At 41.2% G+C, this 27,932-nt stretch overlaps 1 protein-coding gene across 7 annotated transcripts; it reads left to right on the top strand.

Moving 5' to 3' along the window:
* MCUR1 (mitochondrial calcium uniporter regulator 1) lies at nt 1–27,502 on the top strand. 7 transcript variants are annotated; one of them, XM_033216275.1, is made up of 9 exons: nt 6–570; nt 7,888–8,007; nt 12,243–12,346; nt 13,186–13,287; nt 14,184–14,225; nt 15,658–15,729; nt 20,250–20,303; nt 22,183–22,297; nt 23,328–27,502. In XM_033216275.1, the coding sequence occupies exons 1-9, from the start codon at nt 144–146 to the stop codon at nt 23,381–23,383; spliced, it is 1,092 nt and encodes a 363-aa protein (XP_033072166.1). In that variant the 5' UTR covers nt 6–143; the 3' UTR covers nt 23,384–27,502. The 7 variants fall into 7 exon arrangements, with proteins under 7 accessions (XP_033072171.1, XP_033072172.1, XP_033072169.1 ...); XM_033216278.1 differs by lacking the exon at nt 13,186–13,287 and having other exon boundaries at nt 4–570; XM_033216277.1 differs by lacking the exon at nt 15,658–15,729 and having other exon boundaries at nt 4–570.
* Nucleotides 27,503–27,932: the final 430 nt, after the last annotated feature.

Raw genomic sequence — 27,932 nt, 5'->3', positions numbered from 1 at the left:
ACCCGCGCGCCCGGCAGGAGAGGGCGGGCCTGCGCTGCCGCCCACGCTCGCTCCCACCGTCGGACTCTGGGCCGGGACCGCGCATGACCGGCGCCCTGAGCGAGAGGCACGAGCGCGCACCCGGGCCAGTGAAGGGCTAGGGGATGGACTGTGGCTCCGTCGGCAGCCAGGGGACCCAGCGCCTGCCCGGCCATCGGCGGCTTCTGTTCTTGCCCGCGGGCCTCAGCGGAAGACCGGGAGGCAGCGGAACCTCAGCACGCCGCTGCCTCTCTGCGCTCTCCGACGGTCTGGGGGCGCTGCGCCCTCGCGCCCGGGCGACCCGCGGCGGCGTGTCACGTGCCTCGCCGCTGCTCCTCCTCCTGCTAGTGCCCTCCCCGCGCTTGGCCGCCGCAGCCCCGCGCCGGCAGCTCGGGGACTGGGAGCGCTCCCGCGTCGGGTATGCCGCACCTCTGGCCGGGCGCAGCGGCGCGTGGAGGTGCCCACCGGGCCTCGGTCCCGGCGTCGCCGCTGCCGCCGGCGCCCTTCCCCAGTGCAAAGGCCCGGCGCCTGCGCTCGTTTCCTGCAGGAGAGGTGAGGCCCAGGTGGGAAAGGAGAGGGTGCTGGTCTCGCGGGGCTAGGCGGGGCGGGGACCTCAGCTACAGCCTTCCCGAGGAAGGGCCCGGCAGGCCGGAGGGTGGGTCAGCCAAGGGCACCGGCATCTGCCCGGACCGTGGGGCGAAGGTCCGGGCCCGCCTTGCTCGGCTGCGGTGGCGGGGCTTAGCCTAGTAAGAGACGAATTCCTGGGAATCCCGGGCGCTAAAGTTGGAGGGAGGTGCGTGCTGGGGCGGGGAAGTGGTGCCCGCCCACTCCTAGGGTCTGCTTCTGGGCGCCGCCTTCCAGGCGTTCTGTTTGGCAGGGCGCAGCCTGTTGGCCGCTCAGGGGGAAGGGATGGGTATGTTTGGGGAGCAAAGCTCTGAGAAATGAAGGGATTGCTTTACAGTTTAGAGATGAAGGGATTGCTTTACAGTTTGATTTCACGTTCTGATGGAATCATTAATTCGTGGAGTCCTGGCGTCTACCCTGTCCCTGGCGCTTTTCTAGATGTGTGGGATATATCAGTCCAAAAAATGTTTCCCTGTCGAGCTTAATTCTGGCGAAGGAGACGCAGTAAATGTGTATGGATATACATAAACATAATTGATGTATATGTACTTTACATATACATAATTTTATATATTCGTAATTTGATAAATGGTATAGAAAAATTATAGGATAAGGCTTGGGAAGTGGAATGGGTCTCCAGTCGTGAATTTAAATAGGGTGATCAGAATCGATTTCATTGAGAAGGTAGCATTTAATTAAATAGAGTCATGCATCCCTTCAGAACAGTCACCTACTGAGAAATGAGTCATTAGGCGACTTCTTCCTTGTGTGAATATTGTAGTGTGTGCTTACACAAACCTGGATGCTACAGCCTACTACACAGCTAGACTAGCAGGTAGAGCCTAGTGCTCCTAGGCTACAAACCTGAACGGCATGTTACTGTACTGAATACTAGAGGCAGTCTGAACACAATGGTATTTGCACATCTAAATATAGGAAAGGTACAGTAAAAATATGTATTATAGTCTCATAGACGACTGTCGTGTGTACCCGTCTGTCCTGGGCTGAAAGGTAGTTGTGGGGCGCATGACTATTTAAAAAGGAGGTGAGAGAGATCACTGCCCTGGAGATGAGGGAAGTAAACAGGATCAACTTATTAGATAGCATGTTGTTGATTAAAGAAAAAAATCATTTCGAATAATCAACAGACTTGGCAATATTATCACTTGGGCAGTCTGTACATGTTCATTAGTAGCCATCACTAACCACACATTTTTCCTACTCAACAGATAGGCCCAGCAAATGTTGACTATGTCTAAAATTTAAGAATATCATTGGCTGGGGTAAAAACTGATTAGTAGAGCAATAAAGTGAAGGAAACTTTATATACAGAGAGTGGGGAATGAGTAGTGAACTCGGTGCCACTGTCCTTCAGAAATTAGGAGTCGGAGATGAGTTTGGTCTTTATTTCTGTATTTTGCCCTTTGTTGTGCTTTTTCTGACAAGCTAGTAATTTCCAATTTGTTTTTCTCTCAATACAAGAGTGTGGGGCAAAAAGAGAGTGTTCTTTCTCATGGATTTGCTGACCAATCAGTAAGGTGGTACTGTTGTTTTGTGTCAGCGATCTCATTCTTCAGTCGTCATAAAACATAAGTATGGATGCATAAAAACAGAAGCAGAGCAGAGACACAGCTAAGGAGGGGTGTATGCTCATTAACCAGCTAATGAGCGTTTCCCAACCATTTGTTTGCTTGGTACCTGAGGTTCTCAATTGGGCTACTTAAGGATGTCATGAGTAGGAAGTTTGTATTTGGTTTCCACATCCTGTCCAAGGCTAACTTTGGGCCTCTATTGTAATTGTGGGTTTTTATTATCCTCTTGATATGCTTAAGGTCCCCAGAAAGGGGAATTGCATGTTACACGTTAACACAGCTCAGTTGACTCGCTTCCTTATGATCAGTGAGGAGTCTAGGAGTTGGCGGCGTCCTCAGGTACTGCCCTTTGACAGAAGGCAAGAGGGCATATCCTTCCCTCAGCAGGCGTTGGAGTGCCTACTGGGAAGTGGCCAGCCCTTCGGTCGACTTTTCAGAGGCAGGATTTCTTGGAAATAAGCTTGCTGTTTCTGGTTCCAATCTTTTTGAAAAAGAAAAACAACAACAAAAAACTATAGTATCTAAATTGGCGTTACAAAGTAGTCTTGTGATTGTTTTGTTTATGTGGGAGTGAGGATGAGGAGGTTATGTTTTAAATACATGAATGGTTATTTTCTTACTAGAAACAAGGAGTTTGGGTCTAGAGTAACCCTGTCACTCTTCACAAGCCATTCCAGACTCAGGTGTTTTCAAGCTCCCTGACACATGGGACAGTCCAGTAGAGTTCTAGGGCAGGTGAGGTGGTCCTTAAGAGGTCCCCTAGATAAGTGCTTTCATTCATTTACTCCCACTCTTTCTCAAGCTAGGTCTCTTCTGTGTTGGGCAGACATCCTGGGTCTCTTCTCATGGAGGCCAGTTTCTGTCTCAGGACTAGAAATAAACTAAAAAAGAGATACCAGATTTAAGTGAGCTCGTTTGTGTGAAAAGGGAAGAACTGAGGAGAAAGGAATTCATTTCAAATTTTCCCTCTAGACAGTTTCATAATCCAGATTGTAGAAGTTATTACAGTTCAATTACTATATATATATATATATATATATATATATATATTCCTAGCCTGCTGTATGCTAGGCCCTTTGCCAGATGCTAAAGATAAAAAATGAGCAAGACTGGCTGCTCCTGGGCAGCTTGGGCAAATAGATAATACAGATGAGGAAATAAGGTGTTAAGTGCTAAGATGAGCTATCTGTACTGAACTGAGAACACAGGTATGGGAGCCATAAAGGTTGCTCCCTTAGCTGGGTGGAGGACGCAGAGAGAACCATAAAGTGTAAAAGTGTAAAAAAGAAAATGCCACATCTGAAACATAATGTATACTCAGTAAATTGGCAATTTAATGAAGAAAAGTAAAAAGAATGCTTAAAGTTTAACAGTTGGGAAAGGGGAACAAGCCATGCTTAAGCATGGAATTGCAGGAAATAGAATAGCTTAGGTTGCTAGAAAGAAAGCCGAAAGGATAAGTGTGGTCATAAATAGCAAGGGCTTTGTATGCCAGGTCAAGGACCTCGTGTCATAGCACAGTGGTTCTTCGAATCTAAGGGCCCAGTTTTACCAGCAAACACATACAAACACACGTAAGTCGTTGCACTTTATATTTTGTCAGTCTGCAAATGGTTCTTGATACAGATAAAGATTATTGCATCTCTTGCTCTCATCTTGATGCTTTCAGTGACCACAGCTACCCTCCTCTTCCCAAGTTGTGAGTAGGCTGGGAACGACTCCCATAGGCTGCAGCGAAGTGTCAGATCTGTAGGGTTCAGTCCACATCACATTTTTGTTTACTCTTGATTTTATTGTAGGGTAAGAAGGGGCAAAGGACTGAGAGTGGAGGCTGATCAGCTGGAGCATCTTTCTGGTCCTTCAGAGGCCTGCTGGGGAAACCTTTGACCTTTGAGTTGGCAGGTGACCCTTCTTGCTCCTACCAGTCTTCTGCAACACCAGACCTCAGACTGGTGCCAGTTAATGGCAAAATTTGAAAAGCAGTGACAAATATGTAGCAAGATTTTCATATACTAAGTTGATTAGAAGTTCTAAGTTGATAGAGAAGTTCTATAGATTGTTTGTCTTTTTTTTTTTCTTTTGGTGTCATAATTTCTTTTTTAGTATAATATTTAATAGTAGTAAGCAGCAATATTTAAATGTTCTTTCATGACAATTAAAAATTGGCAGCTCAAATATTGTTATTTTTTATTTTTTTTTTTATTTTTTTTTGAAATGGAGTTTTGCTCTGTCACCCAGACTGGAGTGCAGTGGTGCAATCTCGGCTCACTGCAACCTCCGCCTTTCGAGTTCAAGCAATTCTCTTGCCTCAGCCTCCTGAGTATCTAAGATTACAGGTGCCCGCCGTCACACATGGCTAATTTTTGTATTTTTAGTAGAGACAGGGTTTCACCATCTTGGCCAAGCTGATCTTGAACTCCTGACCTCGTGATCCACCTGCCTCAGCCTCCCAAAGTGCTGGGATTACAGGTGTGAGCCACCGTGCCCGGCCTTTTAATATTTTTGTTTTAGATACAGGATCTTCGTTTGTCACCCAGGCTGGAGTGCAGTGGTGCGATCATAGCTCACTGCAGCCTCAAACTCCTGAGCTCAAGCCATCCTCCTGCCTCAGCCTCCTAAGTAGCTAGGAGTAGCTGAGACTACAGGCACACACCACCACGCTCAGCTAATTTTTTTTTTTTTTCTAGAGATGAGGTCTTGCAGTGTTGCCCAGGTTGGTCTCGAATACCTGGCCTCAAGTGATCTTCCCACCTTGACCTCTCAAAGTATTAGATTTACAACCATGAACTAGTTCACTTGGCCCAATTAAAAAAAAAAAAATGATTTTAGCAATTCATAAAATCCAAAGCCAAGAAACGAAACCATATACTATACCACCTCCCTCAGATGAGTACCTTCAAGCAAGAAGTTTACAAAATGGATTGGATCTAGGCTAAATGCACAAACATTTATAGAAAAGGTAATGTAAAAATTGTTAGAAAATAGCTCTCTAAAGATAGGCTTTTGCAAAGACATTACAAGAAAAGAATGCTATTGACTGATATCTCTTATGATTAAAGATGAGACAATCCTTAACAAAATACTAGCAAGTCAAATCCAGCAACATATAGAAAGTGCAATGTACTTAAAGTCTAATGTACATTAAAGTATAATTTTCCTAAATCAATGGAAAGACATCCATTTTCATTGATCTGAATACTTAATATTAAGATGGCAGTACTTTTCAAACTGATCTACAAATTTAACACATTCCTATCAAAATCCCAAGTGGTTTTCTTATAGAAATTGACACACAGATCCTAAAATTCATATGGAAATACAGGAAAACGAGAATAACCAAACAACCTTGACAGACAACAAAGTTTAAAACCCACACCTTGGGAGGCTGAGGTGAAGTCTGGAATGAGCTATGATTGCACCACTGCACTCCAGCCTGGGCAATAGAGCGAGACCCCGCCTTAAAAAAAAAAAATCGAGCAACAACAACAAACACTTTCTGATGTCAAAGTTAAAACAGACTTACAAGTAATCAAGAAATTGTGGCACTGGCATAAGGACAAACATATAGATCAATACATTAGAATGGAGTGCCCAGACACAAGGCCTCATGCTTATAGCTCACTGATTTTCAACAAGAGTGAAAAGGCGTTTCAGCAGAGGGAATGGTGCTGGGACAACTAGATACCCACATGGAGAAGAATGAAGCTGAACCCACTACCACACACCATTTAAAATACTAATCCAAAATGAGTAAAAGACCTAAATGTAAGAGCTAAAACTGTAAAACTCTTAGAAGACATGGGTGTATATCTTCATGTACTTGGATTTCTTAGTGGTTTCTTACATATGTTATCAAAAGCACAGGCGGCCAGGCGCGGTGGCTCAAGCCTTTAATCCCAGCACTTTGGGAGGCCGAGACGGGTAGATCACGAGGTCAGGAGATCGAGACCATCCTGGCTAACACCGTGAAACCCCATCTCTACTAAAAAATACAAAAAACTAGCCGGGCAACGTGGCGGGCGCCTGTAGTCCCAGCTTCTCGGGGGGCTGAGGCAGGAGAATGGCGTAAACCCACGAGGCGGAGCTTGCAGTGAGCTGAGATCCGGCCACTGCACTCCAGCCTGGGCGATAGAGCGAGACTCCGTCTCAAAAAAAAAAAAAAAAAAAAAAAAAGCATAGGCAACAAAAGGAAAAACAGATGGGTTGGACTTCATCAAAAGTAAACTTCTGTGCTTCAAAAGACGGTATCAAAAAGTGAAAAGACAACCCACAGAATGGGAGAAAGTATTTTCAAATCATAATCAGATAAGGAGCTTGTATCTAGACTATATAAAGAACTCTTACAGCTCAGTAATATGAAGACAACCCTATTAAAAATGGGCAGAGGACTTTGCCTTAGTCTGTTCTGTGCTGCTGTAAGGGAATAACACAGACTGGTAATTTATTTAAAAAAAAAAAAAAGATACATTTCTTGCAGTTCTGGAGGCTAGGAAGTTGAAGATTGAGGGGCCCACATCTGGCCAGGCCCTTCTTGCTGCTTTGTAACATGGAGGAAGGCAGAACAGCACACATGTCAGGGAAGGGGTGGCAAACTCATTCTTTTATCAGAAACCTACCCCCGAGATAGCAGCATTAATCCATTCATGAACAGAGCCCTCCCGATAGCCTAATCACCTCTTAAAGGACCCACCTCTCAACACTGGTGTGTTGGGGATTAAGTTTTCAACACATAAACTTTGGGGAACACGTTCAAACCATAGCTGACTTGAATACACATTTCTCCAAAGAAGATACCCAAATGGCCAGCAAGCCCATAAAAAGATGCTCAACATCATTAGTCATCAGGGAAATGCTAATTAAAACCACAGTGACGCCCAATAGGATAAGTATAATTTTTTTAAAACCCAGCTAATAGCAAGGGTTAGTGAGGACGGGGAGAAGTTGGGACCCATGTGTCCTGCTAGAGGGAGTGTAAAATGGTACAGCTGCTTTGGAAAGCAGTCTGGCGGTTGCTGAAACAAACATAGAGTTATCATATGATCCAGCAATTCTACTCCTAAGTATACACTCAAGATCATTGAAAACATAATGTCCATGTAATTCATAATAGCTAAGACGTAGAAACAACCCACGCATCCTTCAACTGATAAATGGATAAACAAAATTAAATATAGCTATACAGTGGAGGAGTATTCAACTATACAAAGAAATAAGAGTACTGACGTGCTACAACATGGATGACCCTTGAAAACATGCTAAGAAGCCAGTCACAAAAGACTATATATATTACATGATTCGGTTTCTGTGAAGTCTGCAGAGTAGATAAACAAAAAAGACAGCAAATAGACCAGTGCTTGTCCTGGGTATGGTTGGGGGCGGTAGAGAAGGGCTGGGGGAGTTGGAAGGTGACAGCTAAGGGGTACAGTTTGTCTTGAGAGTGAAAACATATTCTAAATTTGATTGTGGGATGGTTGCACAGCTCTATGCCAAAACCTGTTGAATTGTATGCTTGAAATTGAGTGAATGGTATATCTCAATGAAGCTGTTATAAAATACCAGGTAGGCTTTGGGGTATGCCTTATTTTCTCAGGGTGCTGAGTTGCTTCTGTTTTGCATTAAGTCTGTTCTGAGCTTACTGTCCTTTCCACCCTAGAGCTAAGCCTGTCTGCTGGATACCTGCAGCTGGAGCGCAGAAGGAGGGATTTCACCTCTTCTGGGAGTAGGAGGCTCTACTTTGACACTCATGCCTTAGTGTGCTTACTGGAAGACAATGGTAATCCTCTCTCATTTGTCATTTAGTGCCTTACAAAAACACTTTAAATTATGACTTCTCTTCTGGTTTCATTTTAAGTTCTCATATTTCTCTTTGACTTTTATTTTTAATTTGTATTTAATTTAATTTAATTAATTAATTTATTTATTTAGAGATAGGGTCTGGCTCTGTCACCCAGGCTGGATTGCAGTGGCGCAATCTCGGCCCACTGTAACCTGCCTCCCAGGCGCAAGTCATCCTCCCACCTCAGCCTCCCGAGTTGCTGGGACTACAGGCACATACCACCACGTCTGGCTAATTTTTGTATCTCTTTGACTTTTAAGCCTATGGGTAATTTTTTAATTAATCTCCATTTTTTAAGTCCTCATTTTTTGCTTGAGGACATTTTTGTTTCATCAATACAGTGGAGACTTTTCTCACACATTGTCTCTTTTTCAAAGTGAAGTGTATTTCTGTAACATCACCATGGAAGTACAGTGTTATAGGTAAAAATTTAGACATAAGTCAGCAAAGCTGAGGAATGATTCCTATGACAACAGTGTCTGAAGCACAGAAGTGATAGTTTTATTACTGTGCATCTTGTGTGCTTTTTAAAATCCTGTGAAATGGAAATGTTGTCGAGTAGCAGTTCTTGATAATTTCAACTTACTGTTCTTTTTTCTTTTTTCTCCTTTTTTTGAGACGGAGTCTTGCCATGTTGCCTAGGCTGGAGTGCAATGGCACAATCTCGGCTCACTGCAACCTCTGTCTGCTGGGTTCAAGCGATTCTCCCGCCTCAGTCTCCTGAGTAGCTGGGATTACAGGCAAGTGCCTCCATGCCCAGCTGATTTTTGTATTTTTAGTAGAGTTGGGGTTTCACCATGTCGGCCAGGCTGGTCTCGAACTCCTGACCTTGTGATCCACCCGCCTCAGCCTCCCAAAGTGCTGGGATTACAGGCGTGAGCCACCATGCCTGGTTCTCTTTTTTCTTTTTAATAATCAGGCTAACATTCTCCCTTATTGCTGTTAAGGTAAAAGATTGCTCTGGTATATATGGTGTTCATTGAAAATGCACTTTAGACTTAGAATGTAGGGAAGATTCTCGTACTAAATCATATTTAGACAAATACACTGATTATAGTTCTCTATATGGTGACACATTCTCAAAAATCAGAATTTCAAAATAGTGTAAATTATGCTTGTGAAATAAATTTCCCTGCGTTTTTACTTCATTGTGTAGTTATTTGTCCCGTTATACATGTTTGTGTCAGAAAAGCTATTCTCTATAGAGGTGCTTTACATGCCTAAGACAAAGTGATGGAATGAATTATTCTGTGCTTTGTGGGAGAGAGCGGCTCTGGGCTTGAGCCTAGCTCTGCAGACTTCTAGTTGCATAGCTTAGGAAGCCTTTCTCTCCTTCTCTGTTTCTATTTGCCCATCTGTAGTATGAGTGTAATAAGAATTCCAAAGATCTTTTTGAATATTACACAAGATAATATGCATGAATGAACTTTGGAAAAACTGTCATATGCTGTGTAATAATTTTAACTTTTCCTGTCAAACAGTAGGTTTTTTTCGCCAAAACTTCAGTTCAGAATTTAAAAGAGAAAAGTAGAAGTGAGAGAGGAGCATGTAAAGTTACTCTGATAAGGCCAGGCGAGGTGGCTCATGCCTATAATCTCAGCACTTTAGGAGGCTGAGGCGGGAGGATCGCTTGAGCCCATGAGTTCAAGGCCAGTCTGTGTAACATAGTGAGAGCCTGTCTGTACCAAAACAAAGCAAAACAAACAAACAAACAATTGATAAGCAGAAGTCTTCCTAGTTTTCTTGATTTTAAACCTTAACCCATGATTATTTGCATCTTTAAAGACTGTGGTGTGAGGACCGCACTGCAGTACATGGTGTGGAGGGGCTGTTCAATCCAACATGGATGAGTGGGGCGGGTGTCTGAGATGACTGGCTGAGTAGGAGGCCAGGAAGGACTTTTTAAGGCATATTCTACCCTTTCTTTATCCAGACCTGTGTCTTCAGATTAACAGAATTTCTCATATGCCTGTGATCTCACTGACCCTGGTTCTGTCCTATTCCCTCAGGTCTACAAAAAATTAATTTCTACCTCATAACTCAGTAGGTTTTCAGATTTCTACTTTTTCTTAATCCCTTTCTCCTCCCACAAGTGGTTATAAAGTATATGGCTTTAGAGTTTGTTTTACAATCAACATAAGTTCTCTTTCTACCTTTATTTTTCTTTTCCTTTTTTTTTTTTTTTTTTTTGAGACAATGTCTCACTCTTTCGCTGAGGCTGGAGTACAGTGGTGCAGTCCTGCCTACTGCAACCCCCGCCTCCTGGTTTCAAGCGATCCTCCCACCTTGTCCTCCTAAGTAGCTGGGATTACGAGCTTACACCACCACACCTACATAATTTTTCTGTATTTTTACTAGAGATGGGGTTTCACCATGTAGGCCAGGCTGGTCTCAAACTCCTGACCTCAAGTGATCCACCCTCCTTGGCCTCCCAAAGTGCTGGGATTACAGGCATGAACCACTGTGTCCAGCCGCCAAAACTAATTATGTTTAAACGTGAACTCTTTTTTTTTTTAATTAAAAAAATTTTTTAATTTTATTTACATTAAAATGGAGATGGGATCTCACTATGTTGCCCATGCTGGTTTTTTAAACTCCTGGGCTCAAAGGTCCTCCTGCCTTGGCCTCCCAAAGTGTTAGGATTACAGGCGTGAGTCACCACACCCAGCCAGTGAACTCTTCTTAATCAAGCTTTAAAATTTGCAAAAGTTTAGGTTGAGTTTTTAAAAACTAGCAAGACAGACTAGGAAAAATAAAACAGATTCAGAGCTAAACAATGTTAACATTTTGGTGGATAACCTTTTGTATTTTTTTTTCCTAGACATGTGCACAACACACATGTTGAAAAATTAAAGGATTTTGATGAAAGTGATGGCAATAGGTCTTTGGAGGTTTTTTCCTTCTCCTTTAAATCTGTGTCTTTGGTTTTTTTGTTCATTATAGTCCCATGCTTCATCTCATCCAAACAAATTCCATTAATTAAGTACTACTTTATTCCAATACACAATTAATTACAGGAATCAATAGATTCTTCTGAAATTCTTAAAGCTGGAAGCATTTAATAGAACTGTTTCCCAGGCACTCAGTTTTAAGCATTTAATTAGAATTTATGTGAAATATGAGTTATTATCCAATGTTTTTAAAAACAATACCAAGTACTGGCCAGGCATGGTGGCTCACACCTGTAATCCCAGCACTTTGGGAGGCCAAGGCGGGCAGATCACCTGAGGTCAGGAGTTCGAGAACAGCCTGACCAACATGGAGAAACCTCATCTCTAATGAAAATACAAAATTAGCTGGGCATGGTGGCACATGCCTGTAATTCCAGCTACTCCGGAGGCTGAGGCAGGAGAATGTCTTGAACCTTGGAGGTGGAGGTTGCTGTGAGCTGAGATCATGCCTTTGCACTCCAGCCTGGGCAACAAGAGCAAAACTCTGTCTCAAAAAAAAAAAAAAAAAACAAGTACTGCATTGAATCCTCTATCATTCAATTCAGTATAATTTATTGACTACCAAAGTACATGTTTTTTCCACTTTGGGTCCCCCAGACTAGTTACTGAAGAGAATTGTGCAGGAAAAATGAAAGAACGGATTTTGTCTTTTAACATTAAGTTAGCCAACAGCTAGATGACTGTATAGTCAATGATTTGACTGCCTTATGCTAGATATAAAACAGCTGAACTTTCCTATTTAAGGAAATTATTTTTTAATAACGTACACATTACAAAATTAAAGAAATATTGTCCACCATAGAAAATCTACATAATGCAGAGAAACATAAAGAAGAAAACAAAAATTACGATGAATCTTTGTTAAATTATAAAAACAAGAATTGCATCTGTAATTTTGAGTCTTGCCTTTTTTCACTTGACGTTGACTTGCCGGCATTGTCTATGTCATTAAATAGTCTCTGAAAACATGACTTTTGATAGCTAGAAAGGACTTACAAATCAGTCAGCAAAGCCACCGGTACCTGGGGAAGCCAGCTTATGTTTCGTGCTTGCTCTGAGTGACCAGCACGTGGTAGTTTGTGGCTCAGCCCTCCTCCCTGCCTCCTACCACACTGTGCTATACCCCTGCTCCTGGATTCGGACATTCACATGAATGTGTGCATCTGCTGTGGGCTTTTGTAACTCTGAGCATGATTTTTTTTTGCCTGTGTGCTTGCTTAGGGTTTGCTACTCAACAAGCAGAAATCATTGTGTCTGCACTGGTCAAGATCCTGGAAGCCAACATGGACGTCGTCTACAAAGATATGGTCACCAAGATGCAGCAGGTTAGCCTTGTCGGGTGGCTGAGCAAATTAGGACTGTGAAGATGGGGTATTGTTTGTAGTAATGTTTTCATGTAATTTTTTAGATAATACCCACTTGAAAAGTATATAGTAACTTTTGCCATGATTAAGAGGCAAAAGATTACAGTGGCATAAAAAATACTTACTCAGAGCTATTTAGTCAACAGTTGTAGAACTGTTATGCTTGAAAGCTCACTGTTCAAAATTATTCCAGTGAAATCTACTTTAATAAACGGAGACATGGCCTGAATCACAGTACTATAGCAGCATTTTCTCAAGTCTTCAGATCACCACCCTTTTAGCTGTGACTCACTTGGTAACGATAACCAGATACGTGGTTTTTGTTTTTTGTATGTTTTGGGTTTTTTTTTTTGAGACAGGGTCTCACTCTTTCACCCAGGCTGGAGTGCTGTGGTGCAGTCTCAGCTCACTGCAGCCTTGACCTCCTGGGTTCAAACAATCCTTCCAAGTAGCTGGGACTACAGGTGTGCACTGCTACAACTGGCTCATTTTTGTACTTTTTGTAGAGATGGGGTTTCACCATGTTGCTTAGGCTAGTCTCGAACTCCTTGGCTCAAGCAATCCTCCTGCCTTGGCCTCCCAAAGTATTGGGATTACAGGTGTGAGCCACCTTGCCTGGCCAGATACGTGGTTTTTTTTTCCTTTTCCTTTTCCCCTTTTGGAATAAAGGATGACTTTACTGAACCTCTTCTTGTGTCCACATTCTCTTGGTTTCTCAATAAGAAGATAGCACATTGAGATGATAGGAAGTGGACTTTTTAGGGTAGACTAGATTGTGTGTTTTGTTTTTCTTTTCCTAGGAAATCACTTTTCAACAAATAATGTCTCAGATTGCGAATGTGAAAAAGGATATGATTATTTTGGAGAAGAGTGAATTTTCAGCCCTCAGAGCAGAAAATGAGGTAAAACAGCCACTCACACTTAGAAAGTTGATTATATTAAGACATTGAGATAAAATATATACACATAAAAGATCTCACATAAGTGTACATCTCAGTGAATTTTCATACAGTGTGTACTTCCAGTCAGATCAAGCAGGAAAACTTGACCAGTGTCCCAGAAGTCCTTCTCATGCCTCTCAGTTGCCCCTGCCGCAGAGGAAACTCTGTCCTAGTTGATAACACCATTGACTAGTTTCGCCTATTCTAGAACCATCTGATGGTATCATGCTGTGTGTCCTGTAGCAAGAGATCATTTTTTTCATTGTCTGTAGTCTTACGTGAATATGCCCCATCATTCTATTGTAATGTAAACTAGAATTGTTTCCAGTTTTTGGTTATTTTGAATAATTGCTGCTGCAAAATATCTCTTGCGTTCCTTTAAATAGAGCATATGGGATCAGCATGTAAATAAGTGCTCTCTCTGCATCTTTTATTTTCAGTCATTTTTAAAGTCCTATAGGGAAGGCTACTTATTGCCTGTTGACCCTAGCCTTGTAAGAAACCTTCTAGCAAAAAGTAAAGTGGTAAAGTTTCAGATTCTCTAAGTTGTCCTTGAAATCAGTTAATTGAGGGTAGAATTAGTTAAAAGATAAACTGAAGGAGATACTAAATAAAGCAGGGTCACTGAAGGCAAATGTGTATGCCAAACACAACTGAATTAGCTTTATGTAGCCTTCAAGATGAATTCAAACTTATTTCAAGATACATGTGTTGTAATGCCATTCTGCAGTCAATATGGTGTTCTGAATGGAGGAAAAACCTGAAGAACTTGTGCATAAATACATATTGTAATATTTGTTGATTACTGCATTTTATGTTGTTCTTTCTAAAGACTTATTTTTTTCATGTGTTTTTAGAAAGTAAAACTCGAACTACATCAGTTAAAGCAACAAGTAATGGTAAGATTCACTTTCCTGTTTGTTGGCTTGTTTGTAATTATATAAACTTATTAATAAGTGTAATATTAGAAATGAATATTTTTAAAACTTAATTCTATGTGAAATGTTTGTGTAATATGCCTCAAAAGTACACATTGGAAGATTTAGCTAAGAACACAGCCAATGAATGAATTACTGTTGTGTGTAACCATATTCATTAAGAAAATTGTGGCCGGGCACGATGGCTAATGCCTGTAATCCCAGCACTTTGGGAAGCTGAGGCAGGTAGATCACCTGAGGTCAGGAGTTCGAGACCAGCTTGGCCAACATAGTGAAACCTTGTCTCTACTAAAAATACAAAAATTAGCTGAGCATGGTGGCAGGCGCCTGTAATCCCAGCTACTTGGGAGACTGAGGCAGGAGAATCACTTGAACCCGGGAAGTGGAGGTTGCAGTGAGCCGAGATGGCACCGTTGCACTCCAGCCTTGGCAACAAGAACGAAATTCTGTCTCAAAAAAGAAAAGAAAAGAAAAAAAAATTGTGTTCTAAGAGGAATTAAGTCATTTTTAAGTCAAAGTTTTTCTAAAGTAGCTGCATGGAAGGAACCCTTAAATTCTCTTAGACTGTCTTTAGAGAAACACACATGATTTTTAAATGCTTACTATGCCAGCTATTTGATGTTTTTTTAAATAGCAAAAACATAGATGTTAAAGAAAAAAAGACTTTGATGTGTGTTAGAGAAAAGGCTCTGTGTAAACCAGATTTTAATATTTGGCTGCTTTGAGTCCATCTTTGCTTTCCAAAGTTGTTTCAGATCAGCTTTATTCATAAGTTCCATTCAGAGATTGTATGAGGAGTCTTGAGGTTAAAAGCAGCAATAGGCTGGGCGCGAAGGCTCACGCCAGTGATCCAGCACTTTCAGAGGCCGAGGTGGGTGGACCACAAGGTCAGGAGTTCGACACCAGCCTGACCAACTTGGTGAAACCCCATCTCTACTAAAAATACAAAAATTAGCAGGGCGTGGTGGCACGCACCTGTAATCCCAGCTACTCGGGAGGGTGACACAGGAGAATTGCTTGAACCCAGGAGGCAGAAGTTGCAGTGAGCGGAGATCACGCCATTGCACTCTAGCCTGGATGACAGAGCAAGATTCCATCTCAAAAAAAAAAAAAAAGCCATCAACAACCCACTCTAGACTGGCATAAGCATAGAAGGGGGTTATTTGTGTCTAACTGGGAAGTCCTGGGATGGGCTCCAGATGTGGCTTGGCCAGAGTTCCCTGATGCCAGGAGGCCTAGGTCCATTTCTCTGGAAGCCCCTGGCTCTGTCCTTCCCTGGGCTGCCTCCCCTAGGATAGGGACAGTGGGGGCAGTGGTCTCGCCGTCATGTTCTCAGAGAGTTTGGGTTTCTTACTTTGGATTTCTCCATCTTTGTTGTTTGCCTTCCTTTTAGGATGAAATGATCAAAGTCCGAACAGATACCAAATTAGACTTCAACCTAGAAAAGAGCAGAGTAAAAGAATTGGTATGTTCCTTTACTAAAAATACATTAGGAATTAATTTATTTTTGGTATGGAATGCTTGGTTAAGCCTGAGTTTATTAAAACACATGTCATAGGTACTGTTAAATATCTGTTTATCAGTGTTAGGCTGTATTTTCTCCATTATATTCATTTTGGATTTAGACTTAAATTTGATGCTTTCAAAAGTAACATTAAAATTAAAATCCTAGTCAAATTAGTCAATTTGAATCTTTGTTTCAGAAATTATAGATACATGTTACATAGACATTCATAAAGAAATTAAATGCAATCGATCTATTTAATACTGACTTAAATCTTCATAGGTCTTGATCTTGCAAAAGTTAAGTTGATTATCTCAGGCTTGAATAATAGTAAATTATTAATATTAAGTAATATTAAATTATACACTGGAATTCAAGATTAAAACATTTCTGGCTGGGCGCGGTGGCTCACGCCTATAATCCCAGCACTTTGGGAAGCCAAGATGGGCAGATTACCTGAGGTCAGGAGTTCGAGACCAGCCTGCCTGCCCAACATGGTGAAACCTTGTCTCTACTAAAAATACAAAAAATTAGCTGGGCACGGTGGCGGGCACCTGTAATCCCAGCTACTCAGGAGGCTGAGGCAGGAAAATCTCTTGAACTCAGGAAACAGAGGTTGCAGTGAGCTGAGATCATGCCACTGCTCTCTAGCCTGGGCGACAAGAGCAAAACTCAGTCTCAAAAAAAAAAAATTCTATGTTGTATTTTAAATGCAGTGAGAAGTTGTGAGGGTATTTTTTTTGTTTTGTTTTGTTTTGTTTTTGGTATTTTTGAGACGTAGTCTTCCTCTGTTGCCGAGGCTGGAGTGCAGTGGCACCATGTTGGCCACTACAGCCTCTGTCTCCTGGGTTCAAGCAATTCTCCTGCCTTAGCCTCCCGAGTAGCTGGGATTACAGGCGCCACCACCACGCCTGGCTAGTTTTTATATTTTTAGTAGAGACAGGGTTTCACCATGTTGGCCAGGCTGGTCTCAAACTCCTAACCTCAAGTGATCTGCCCACCTTGTCCTCCCAAAGTGCTGGGATTACTGGAGTGAGCCACCATGCCCGGCCTAAGTGTGTTTTAATAAAGATATGTGTCAGGTTGCCTCTAGTGATTTTTAACCCTGACTGAATCTTCTGCTGTCTTTTTGCTTGGACTTTATTTGAATTTGGTTAACATTGGGTGCCTTTTTTATTCTCAGCATAATGAGAAATAGGACAAAGAGCATCTTGCACCAACACAAAACTGAATACACATGCAGAAACTGAGTACTCACAACTGTTTGTTGTCTTCACATTTTTGACAGTTTGCTTTTAATTAAAGTGCTATAATAATAAATGAAGCTAACACTGAAACTCAAAAAAGTAACCTACTTGTATTTTGGAACTGCCACTGTATTTCAAGAGTTAATCCGAGCTTCGTTATACAAAACAATTATTAAGGCTGTCTTTCTAGTCTTACAGCAACAGTCTCCACCCATAAAGATTAAATCACCTAGTATTACTAAAATAGTTAATGGCTATAGCATGTCACTGGTGTCCAGAAGAGGAGAAACTCTTTTGGTTACCTTTGTCTTTACGGGTTGTGTACTCAAGAAGAACCAAATTCACTTGATGTAGGAAAATGACTGCATGTGGCTAACCAATCTGGGAGAAACTGCATCAAGGACATCAGGAAATACAGGGCTTGAATGTAGATGAAAGCCAGTGAATTTTTAAAAAATTTTATGTGGAGTCATTTTAATAACAAAACTAGGCTGATACATACGTACCTTTTTCAATCATGTAACATTTAGATTTTACTCATTTTAAGTCAGTGACATCATCCAGCAAACAAAAATTTTCCAGAAATTTTTTTCACAGTTACAGTTATCGTCTTTAAGCCAAAATGAAAAAATTTCTGCTGGGCATGGTGGCTCACACCTGTAATTCCAGCACTTTGGGCGGCTGAGGTGGGTGGATCACCTGAGGTCAGGAGTTTGAGGCCAGCCTGGCCAACGTGGTGAAACCCTGTCTTTACCAAAAATACAAAAATTAGCTCGGCTTGATGGCAGTTGCCTGTAGTCTCAGCTACTTGGGAGACTGAGGCAGAAGAATCATTCGAACCCGGGAGGCAGAGATTGCAGTGAGCCGAGATCACACCACCGCACTCCAGCCTGGGTGACAGAGCAAGACCCTGTCTCAAAAAAAAAAAAAAAAAAGAAATTTCATTCTTCAAATACTCATATTTTTAAAGTATTGGATATATAGAGTGGATCCATTCAGTGTTCTTATAAAATAAGAAAAGTAAAGCTTACAATATTTTGCAGATTTGATAATACAGCACTCAAAATACTTAACCTGATTTTATTTTACTTGAATTTACTAGTTAACTATGCTGATAAATATAATTTACATGTAATTATTTTATCTGGAATGACGATATTGACCTTAATCTCCAGGAAGCAACCAATGCACAGAGTTTCAATTAAATCCTACCCATCATGACAGTAACTTTTTCTACATGACACAAAAGTGCCTTCGTGGTATATTTGAACAGTAACTGTGACTATGAATTGTTCTTGTCATCTTTTTTTAGTGTGTCATTATTATTCTAATTTCAATCGGTTTTGGGGGCATAGGTGTTTGGTTACATGAAGAAGTTATTTAGAGGTGATTTCTGAGATTTTGGTGCCCCCATCACCCTAGCAGTGTACACAATGTGTAGTCTTCTGCCCCTCACCCACCTCCCACCCTTTCCCCCCAGTCCTCAGAGTCCACTGTATCATCCCTTTGCCTTTGCATCCTCATAGCTTAGCTCCCATCAAGCCAGTGAATTTATGTGATTTAGTACCCTAACTGGGAGGTTGTTCTTGGTAATCATAAACTTAGATTACTCTGGAGCGCAAGGTAGTAGTAAATTATAAAGCGAGTGTGTTTGTTACATGCATTGGTGAAGATGAGTTTTTTGGCTCTCATTCTTTTGGTCAAGTTATAATGTTAAATATTAAATTGAAAATTAACTATGATATTTACAGCCAGTTCCAAAAGCAGTATGGCATATAAACTTTTGGGGCATGGGGATATATAGCTACATAGATGTAATTTTTAAAACCATGGCAGCATCAAGATTTAGGCTTTTCTTTTGTGGGTGAGTCGATGTTGAGTTAATGAAGACAAGTTTAGTGATGCACAAAATCTTGTTCCACGCCGCCCTCTAGTGGTGATCTGATGCATAGGGCTCTCCTGGTCTGAAACCCTGAGGTTTAAAGAGCATTGTTCTTGGTTTTACAACCTACTCCTTGGCTTAGGGTTTTGGGGTTTTTGGTTTTTGTTTTTCTCTCTCTCTCTCTCATTTTTTTTTTACTTCTAAGTTCCCAGTAGTCCCAGGAGAACATTTTACAGCTAGAAAGTTTCTGTATATTTCAAAGCATTAACCTTTTCTCTGTATAACAAGGTTAATGTAGGTCTTAAAAGTCTTCATTTAAATTACTCATTGTCATTTGCTCAATTAAATCCTGTTGCCCACTACTAAGGAGATAAGTCTGATTTCAATCTTACTGTCTCCAAAACTGCACTAAATCTTTTCACTGACATTAATAACCAAAGGTGAGATACTTTAACTCTGGGTAGAATTAGTTCCTTTAGTAACACTGGATTATGACTATGCCCAAGTGGGTTTTTTTTATTGTTATTAAAACTAACATGTGCAGGAGGCTAAGGCAGAATTGCTTGAACCTGGGAGGCAGAGGTTGCAGGGAGCCGAGATCAAGCCACTGCACTCCAGCCTAGGCAATAGAGTGAGACTCCATCTCAAAACAAAAAAAAAAAACAAAAAAAAACCAACATGTGGTGAGTTAGTGTATTTATGTTATTTACATTGTGTTTTATAATCACAGCACAGTGTCTTTGTCATAGAATAATAATCCTTGCCACTGTTTTTCCCCAACTTCATACTTTTCCTGTCTTTTGTTGAGACTCAAGTAATGACTTGTTTTGCTACTAGTTACGATGGGATACCTCCTAAATTGAGTTGAGTCTCCATTTTCAACCCTCTTAAAACCAAAAACCACATGACTCAGCATCCGTGGAAATTGGTCCCCAGAGAGTGCTGCTACAACAGTGGGAGGGACCTAAAGCCATCACAGGAAAGATGCAGGGAGAAGTGATAGATGACTAAGGAAATCCAGATATTGGAGGAATGAGTAAATATAAATAAGAAACTTTAGCCAGCATGGTAGTCATCCCAGCACCTTGGGAGGCCGAGGTGGGCAGATTACTCGAGCTCAGAAGTTTGAGACCAGCCTGGGCAATATGGCAAAACCCCATCTCTATGAAAAAAAACAAAAAGAAACTTCAAATAACAGATACAAAGAGGCAGGTAGGCTACTTCATCCCAGAGTTGACTTTCTGGTGTTACATATTCTAGGAGTTTACTGAGACCAGAATATTTAAGGCACCAGAGAAGGAGAAGAGAGAGGGGTAGATCAGAATCTGACCCATGTTACGTGTTTATTTCAGTATTCATTGAACGAAAAGAAGCTGCTGGAATTGAGAACAGAAATAGTGGCATTGGTAAGAAATGAGACTTTGATTTTTCTTTGTCATTGTACTCATCTTTGCTTCATCCCATGCATGGTTGTTTGTAATGATAATAGGAACTTATATGCAGGTTTACTGTCATGGGAATTTTTTACATTGTGCTAAAATACACACAACATAAAAATTACGATGTTATCCATTTTTAAGTGTACAGTTCAGTGGTATTAAGTACATTCACATTTTGGGGCAACCCTCGCCACTGTCTATCACAGAACTCTTTATTTTGCAAAACTGAAAGTCTGCACCCTTTATACATTCCCTTTTCCAGCTCCTGGCAACCTCCTTTCTACTGTCTGTGGATTTGACTATTCTACATACCTCGTATAAATAGAACCATAGTGTTTGTCTTTTTGTGGCTGGCTTATTTCACCTAATACAATGTCCTGAAGGTTCATCCATGTTGTTGCAATGACAGGACTTTCTTCCTTTTGAATGCTGATTAGTATTCCATTATTTGTATATACCACATTTTCTTTATTCATCTGTCAGGGGCACTTGTGTTGCTTCTACCTGTTGACTTCTGTGAATAGTGCTGCAGTGGGCGTGGGTGCACAGATGTCTGTTGGGACCCCTGCTTTCAGTTCTTTTGCGTATATATGCAGAAGTGGAATGCCACAGGATTTTTTTTGCACTTCACAAAATATTTGGTTATCTTAATGGAAGACAGTTATCCTATGAAAGATTTAACTTTCTTAATGAAAGTTTCCTTTTCTTTTCTTCTTCTTTTTTTTGAGATGGGGTCTCGCTCTGTCACCCAGGCTGGAGTGCAGTGGTGCAATCTCAGCTCCACTGCACCCTCCTTCACCTCAGCCTCTAGAGTAGCTGGGACCACAGGTGTGCACCACCACACCCTGCTTGAAAGTTTGTTTTTCTGAACAAAAGTTTTACTAAGAAAGTTTAAATCTCACTAATTGAAGAATAGTGAGGAATGGAGAAGTCTTATTCTATTTTTAATTTATAGCATACATTACTCCTTTTCCATACTGTGTGGAACCTGGGGCCTCTGAAACACCCAAGAGGCTTTCATGAGAAAATTCCAGAATCCTGGGATGTTTCTCTGGCGTAATTTTCTACTCATCCAGGCATTTCTTTCTTTCTTTCTCTGCCTGAATTGGTAGATTCCGTTGCTCGAGGAATTTTAGTGAAGCATTGCCATGGTTTGTTTGCATTAATGCAGTTATACAACCCCCATAAGGTCGGCCAAACCCATTGCCTTTTTGAGGGTTGATTATGTATCCAGTTTAACTGTATTGTATTTGGGGAAGGACACAAATTGGCCCTGGGTAGCCAAGCCTCATAGCAATGAAACACTTGATATTTGAACATGAAAAAAGAAAGTTTTTTAAAAATATGACTAGAAATAGCTCAAGACAAGCACTGCCGCTTTTACATGATCTAAGACACCATTTCTTGAAAACATTTTTGAGTTTACTGTGTATCTTTGACTAAGGAGGATTTAGAAGGATGAGGCATAGCCGTTGCCTTTGAGAACAGACTGGCCTCATAATGCCACATCATTTATATAGCAACCTAGAGCTTACAAATGCTTTTTCACATAGATGATCACATTTGACTCTCTAAACAGTCCAGGTAAAGGCAGGGCCACTGGTTTGGTTGTTTCATTTTGTTCTGTTTTCATTTTTTCAAATAGAAGAAAACTAAGGCCTAGAGAGGTTAAGGGTCCTGACCAATGCAGCGTAGCATTAGGATCTTAGCACTGAGACTAAAGCCCAGGCCTCCATAGTCTTAACCAGGTTTCCCTGTGACTACACCCCATTGGGAATGAGCTGTTGGATGGTGAACAGAGGGGACATGCTGTGGTCTAACGCTGTGACTCTCTTCATTTTAAAAGCATGCCCAGCAAGATCGGGCCCTTACCCAGACAGACAGGAAGATCGAAACTGAGGTTGCTGGCCTCAAAACCATGCTTGAGTCACACAAGCTTGATAATATTAAATATTTAGCAGGTAAGCTATTTTATATCTATTTAAATCAACCTGAAAAGAAAATAAATTTATAAAATAAGTCATTGACAGATACTGCATTTCATTGATTCCAACACTTTCTGAAATATTTTAACATCCCTGAAACTGGAAAGCATCTTGCAGTTTCCAATAGATGATGTATCATACTTTAATTGGCACTTTTTCTTTCTTAGTAGTAAATAAAGTAATTGTGTACTTTATAATTGATAGAATTGGAAATTTGATAAGATACTGTAATGGAAGTGTAGTTATTAGGGATTTTAATGAGACTCAAGACAGGAAATATTTTATGGATAAAATGGAAGGTGTTTCCGTCGTAATCTTTCTGCTTCAATTGGCGACACTCCTTTTAAGGAGTTAATTTACTTTCGAGATTTTTGATCCAAAAGAGAGAATGAACATTTGTGTACCACCCCTGCACCCAAATTAACCATTATTTCAAGTCAGATTTAGCATCTTGGATTAATGAAATATTTTAAGGTCACAGCATTATTTAACAGTGAAGTGTTGTTCTTTATATTAAATTGTGTGTCCCTGTCTGTATAGTGCCTATACGTAGACCTTGTGACCACAGAATTTTTGTGATTCGAAACGTTTATTGAAAAATTGTCTTAGCCTAGGCAACACAGTGAGACCTAGTCTCTACAAAACAATTTAGCCAGGCATGGGGTCATCCGCCTGTAGCCTCAGCTTCTTGGGAGGCTGAGGCAGGAGGATCGCTTGAGCCCAGGAGTTGGAGGCACAGTGAGCTGTAATCACACCATTTCATGGTACACTCCACCTGGGTGCCAGATGAGACCGTGTCTCGAAAACAAGACAATGAAATAAGGGGTATGGGATTTGGTTTTTCAGTAGGCAGGTGTTTCACGGAATATGGCACATCAGTGAGCAATCTCATTGTCTAGGTTTTCTTAGGAAATAAGTGAGTAAGTGTGTGTTTTCTTAAAAAAAAGATGTTCCCTCAAGTAACTTAATAGAACTAATAGTCCTTTCAATTGTTTTTTTCTTACAGGGTCTATATTTACATGCCTAACAGTAGCTCTGGGATTTTATCGCCTGTGGATCTAATAAAGTGTCTATTTAAAGAGATTTCTACTGTTTTGCCTTAAGAATACCAGATTGTTGGCCAGGCACGATGGCTTACGCCTGTAATCCCAGCACTTTGGGAGGCTGAGGTGGGTGGATCACCTGAGGTCAGGAGTTCGAGACCAGCCTGGCTAACATGGTGAAACCCCATCTCTACTAAAAATACAAAAATTAGCTGGGTGTGGTGGCACGCGCCTGTAATCCCAGCTACTTGGGAGGCTAAGGCAGGAGAATCACTTGAACCCGAGAGGCAGAAGCTACAGTGAATTATGGACTCTTAACCAAGATAAAGAAGTCAGGTATTCCATAGCCATTCCTTATCTCCTTTCCACTTAGTTGACTTTCTAACTGAGCGGCGCACAGTGCATGGAAGACTCCACTCAGCCAGACCAGGAGCTTGGTCTTGCCTGTGGTTCACACCATCAGCAAACATTGGTATAATTCTCTACAACTTAAATCTTTGGCATATAGAGGATTTGAGGGTCTCCATGTTCAGGGTACAGTGGCTTTAATAAGTGCTGGAAAATCACTGAAGCTAAACCAAGAGCACCAGATCCTCTATCTAAATACCCAGTCTCTAACATGAGGTAGTCCCTGTACCAGAGTATTGTTTCAGCTGTAGTTGGTTGTTATGTTAATAAGACAGCTGTACCTCTACCTTCTTTTCTTTTGATTTCCATTGTCTTGGTAAGTTATTGTTAGGGTTATTTTTAATGTGCCTTCCAGCCAGAAAAATCAGCTGTCTAATGAAGCATTGCAATTGTAATGGGGACTGTTTTACCTCTTATAATGCAAGATTTTCCCTCCTCCCTCCCTCTTCTCCACCTCTTTCCTTCATGGTCTGCGAACTGTAATAAGACTGCACTGGTGTTATTATCTACCTAGAAAACCTGCTGATTCTTAGCATGGAACTCTGCTTCAGTTTGTAGGACGAAGTCTGCTTCCTTCTGGTCTTCATTTACTTTTTATACAAGGGATGCACTCAGCTCTCCATGTGTAAGATACCTAGATGATGGATACATATTTCATAAATGAAATTTATGTCATTAATGAATATCCCCTTGCCCACAACCAGCTCAGGCTTTCAAAATTTGAGAATGGTCATGCCACACAGCATCCTAATCTAGATTGACTAATTCTGTTGTTAAAAACATTCTCATACCCACCTTTATATTGAAAACAAATTACAGATACAACTGGGTTATTCTGGAAAAACACATTCTCTTTTTGAGACGGAGTCTCGCACTGTCACAGGGCTGCAGTGCATTGGTGTGATCTCTGCTCACTGCAACCTCCACTTCCCGGGTTCAAGCGATTCTCCTGCCTCAGCCTCCTGAGTAGCTGGGATTACAGGTGCCCACCACCATGCCCAGCTAATTTTTGTATTTTTAGTAGAGACGAGGTTTCACCATGTTGGCCAGGCTGGTCTCTAACTCCTGACCTCGTGATTCGCCCGCCTTGGCCTCCCAAAGTGCTGGGATCACAGGCATGAGCCACTGTGCCTGGCCCATTCTCGTCTTATTCAAATTACTGGCACATGGGCAAGAATAAACATTTTGGAGACAATGACATTGATAGAACCTCTTCTGCCTTTCTCTGCATACATACATATGCACACAGGTACCGTGGAGGAGCCACAGGCAGAATTTTTGATCAGTTTGGTGAATACATTACTTGTTGTCACTGTTCCAATCACATTGGTGTAAAACAGTTTACCTTTTGTCCTTTGGATGTCATGTCTAAACTTTGGAAAATATAAATCATTGCCCTTTTAGAGAATGTTTGTGTAGTCCAAAGATTCTGAGCTCCATATGATATGAAAATCAAGTACTTTTGCAAGAGCAATAGCAGTTTCAAAGTGAAATATTATAATTTAGTCTTTTCCAAGTAGATCAAAAATTCTTAACTGTTCAATAAAATACGTTATCAATATATTGTCCCCCTTTCAGAGAAAAGTCCCCAGAAGAGACTGCACACTTAGCAGTTGCCCTCATTATCAAAGGCCTAGGTGAGTGGCAGAAAGGGCCATATGCAAGTATGTATCAAGGTAAACATGACCTAACCTTGTGTAGGTTAAAAACTGAAGTGTCCTTGTATCCTGATAAAATATTTTTAAAATAACATATGGTGGGGTGACATTTTTGCATCTACTGAAAGGTTTCTCCCATGTCATTCTTCCTCATGATAGCGGGCTGCATCATTCTGGCACTTAATTTGGGTGTTCGATTTTCCTGTAGAGTTCTTTGCAGTACAGCATAGCCTCTTTTTGGCCTTGGGAACAGTGAACTCTTCTTTTGATGGTGTGGATTGCATGCATATCTGGAGTGAGGAGGGTTCAGGACTGTTTCGCTTTATTTGGTCAAATCTATTTGAAAACCTTTTGAGCCCAAAATACAAGTGTGCCCTTCCCACTTCTGGCTCAAGCATCTGTGAGCCGACTAGACGTAATATTAAAACTTCCTGAGCCTGGGCGCGGTGGCTCATGCTTATAATCCCAGCACTTTGCGAGGCCAAGGGAGGCAGATCACCTGAGGACAGGAGTTGGAGACCAGCCTGGCCAACATGATGAAACCCTCTCTCTACTAAAAATACAAAAATTAGCCAGGTGTGGTGGCACACACCCGTAATCCCAGCTACTTGGGAGGCTGAGGCGGGAGAATCGTGTGAACCCAGGAGGCAGAGGTTGCTGTGAGCTGAGATTGCACCACTGCAACGCTCACTGCAACGAGACTCGCACGCAGATGAGATCTGCCTGGGTGACAGAGTAAGACTCTGTCTCAAAATAAATAAATAAATAAGTAAATAGAACCTCCTGAGCTACCCTGGCTATTAAGGATTCAGATTACTTGAGGAAATTAGGCGTTAGCACTAGGAAGAGGGAAGATGGCTGGCAAAACTTCTAGCTAGCAACCTATGTCTAGCACAGCGGGAACTAATCATAGCGAGATCCTGAACGCATAACCTTCTAGGTGCAGGTGGAGGGAACGACGTCCAGTGCCTGAAGCAGCACCTCACATGGACAGAATGTCTGTATTTCCCTCTCCTGCATGAATCACTCGTCATTCTTAGAGGGCTCCCCTGCATTCCTCCTTTTCTTCTCTCCCCTCCCCTGCCTTTTATGTTTTCTAAAGAATCTGAACTCCGATTTCCATGCTCTCCTGCTGCATTAATAAGCAAAACCTGCTTGTGTGTACGGTTCTTTACTGGAAACACAACTTTTTGTTTCTGTATTGGTTTTACTGTCATCCAGTTTTCTAGCCTAATATCTAGCAAAACTAAATCTGAATGTACTCGCTTTTTCCGTTAAGTATGCCAAGCAGCTCAGTTGAAAGGCTTGACTGAAACCAGAAGTCTTGCTGGAATTCGTCTCTGAACACTTGAAAAACAGAAACCCTGAGCCACAGCAAACATGCCTCTGTGTGCTGGAATAGCCTTTGTCTCTGCTTCCATGTGGCTTTTCCCTTTGTAGCTATGCTTAGTGACATAATCTTCCCTCTTCATTTCTAGCCTCGTCCTTTCAAGCCTGTCTGTTAATTAACCATGTCAGTATTGGCAAGCAATTATCTTCCCCCACCCTGACATGTGATCTAAGAGTTTTGCAAAATTCTAAACAATTATAGAGATGTTATAATAGAATTCATGTCTAGAAAACTTGTAAGTTCATCAAATTGGTTGTGGCTTTTTTGGCACTAAGGCAAAAACATGTTAACCAGAAATAATTTATTCTTCATGTATGTAAAATATTTGAGAATGTTTAGCCTTTTATTAGAATTTTATTTGGAAAATATTTATCTTTCTACACATTTTACACTTACATTCCTTCGCTTATAACCCAGTTTCTTAACTGTTTTGTTACTTAAGCAGATACTCAGTTATGTTTTATTATCTAATAAAGTGTAAGATTCTTACTGTCTAAAATATTTAATTCTGTGTGACTCATACACTTTCCTGGTCATTCAAATTGAATATGAAAAGCTAGAATAACTGTATTGAAACTGTTCATTCCAGCCAGTTGTATAATGATAACACTGATGAATTTGTAAGTAAATCTAATACTTGAAAATTTGGGTATACATAGAAAATAAATTTTAATATAATGTACAAAATAAATTTTCATCATTCAAAATAATTTCTTTAGCATGTTCACGTTATGAGTAGTTTTATACAAGCTACTTGTTTGAGGGGAAATGATGAGGTTTAAACACAGCTTTTTAGAAATAGACAATTTTTTCTTTTTTTTTGAGATGAGATACTACTCCATTGCCTAGGCTGGATGGAGTGCAGTAGTGCAGTCACTGCTCATGGCAGCCTCGACCTCCCAGGCTCAAGCAATCTTCCCACCTCAGCCTGGGACCCGAGCAGTTGGGACCATGGGCATGCGCCACCACACCCAGCTAATTCTATTCTTTGTAGAGATGGTGTCTTACTATGTTGCCCAGGCTGGTCTCAAACTTCTAAGCTGAAGCCATCCTCCTGCCTCAGCCTCCCGAGTGCTGCTACTACAGGCATGAGCCACTGCATCTGGCTGAGA

This window comes from Trachypithecus francoisi, unplaced genomic scaffold (assembly GCF_009764315.1).
Source record: "Trachypithecus francoisi isolate TF-2019V2 unplaced genomic scaffold, Tfra_2.0 Lachesis_group10, whole genome shotgun sequence".
Taxonomy (NCBI): Eukaryota; Metazoa; Chordata; class Mammalia; order Primates; family Cercopithecidae; genus Trachypithecus; species Trachypithecus francoisi.
This window is presented reverse-complemented; position numbering and strand designations above follow the sequence as displayed.

What these genes read in the sequence shown, in the direction of transcription:
- MCUR1 (XM_033216275.1), top strand. Translation starts at nt 144, where the DNA reads ATGGACTGTGGCTCCGTCGGCAGCCAGGGGACCCAGCGCCTGCCCGGC. An exon ending in CCCTCAGAGCAGAAAATGAG is followed by an intron (nt 13,288 to 14,183) that starts GTAAAACAGCCA and finishes ATGTGTTTTTAG; the next exon opens with AAAGTAAAACTCGAACTACA. An exon ending in AGTTAAAGCAACAAGTAATG is followed by an intron (nt 14,226 to 15,657) that starts GTAAGATTCACT and finishes CCTTCCTTTTAG; the next exon opens with GATGAAATGATCAAAGTCCG.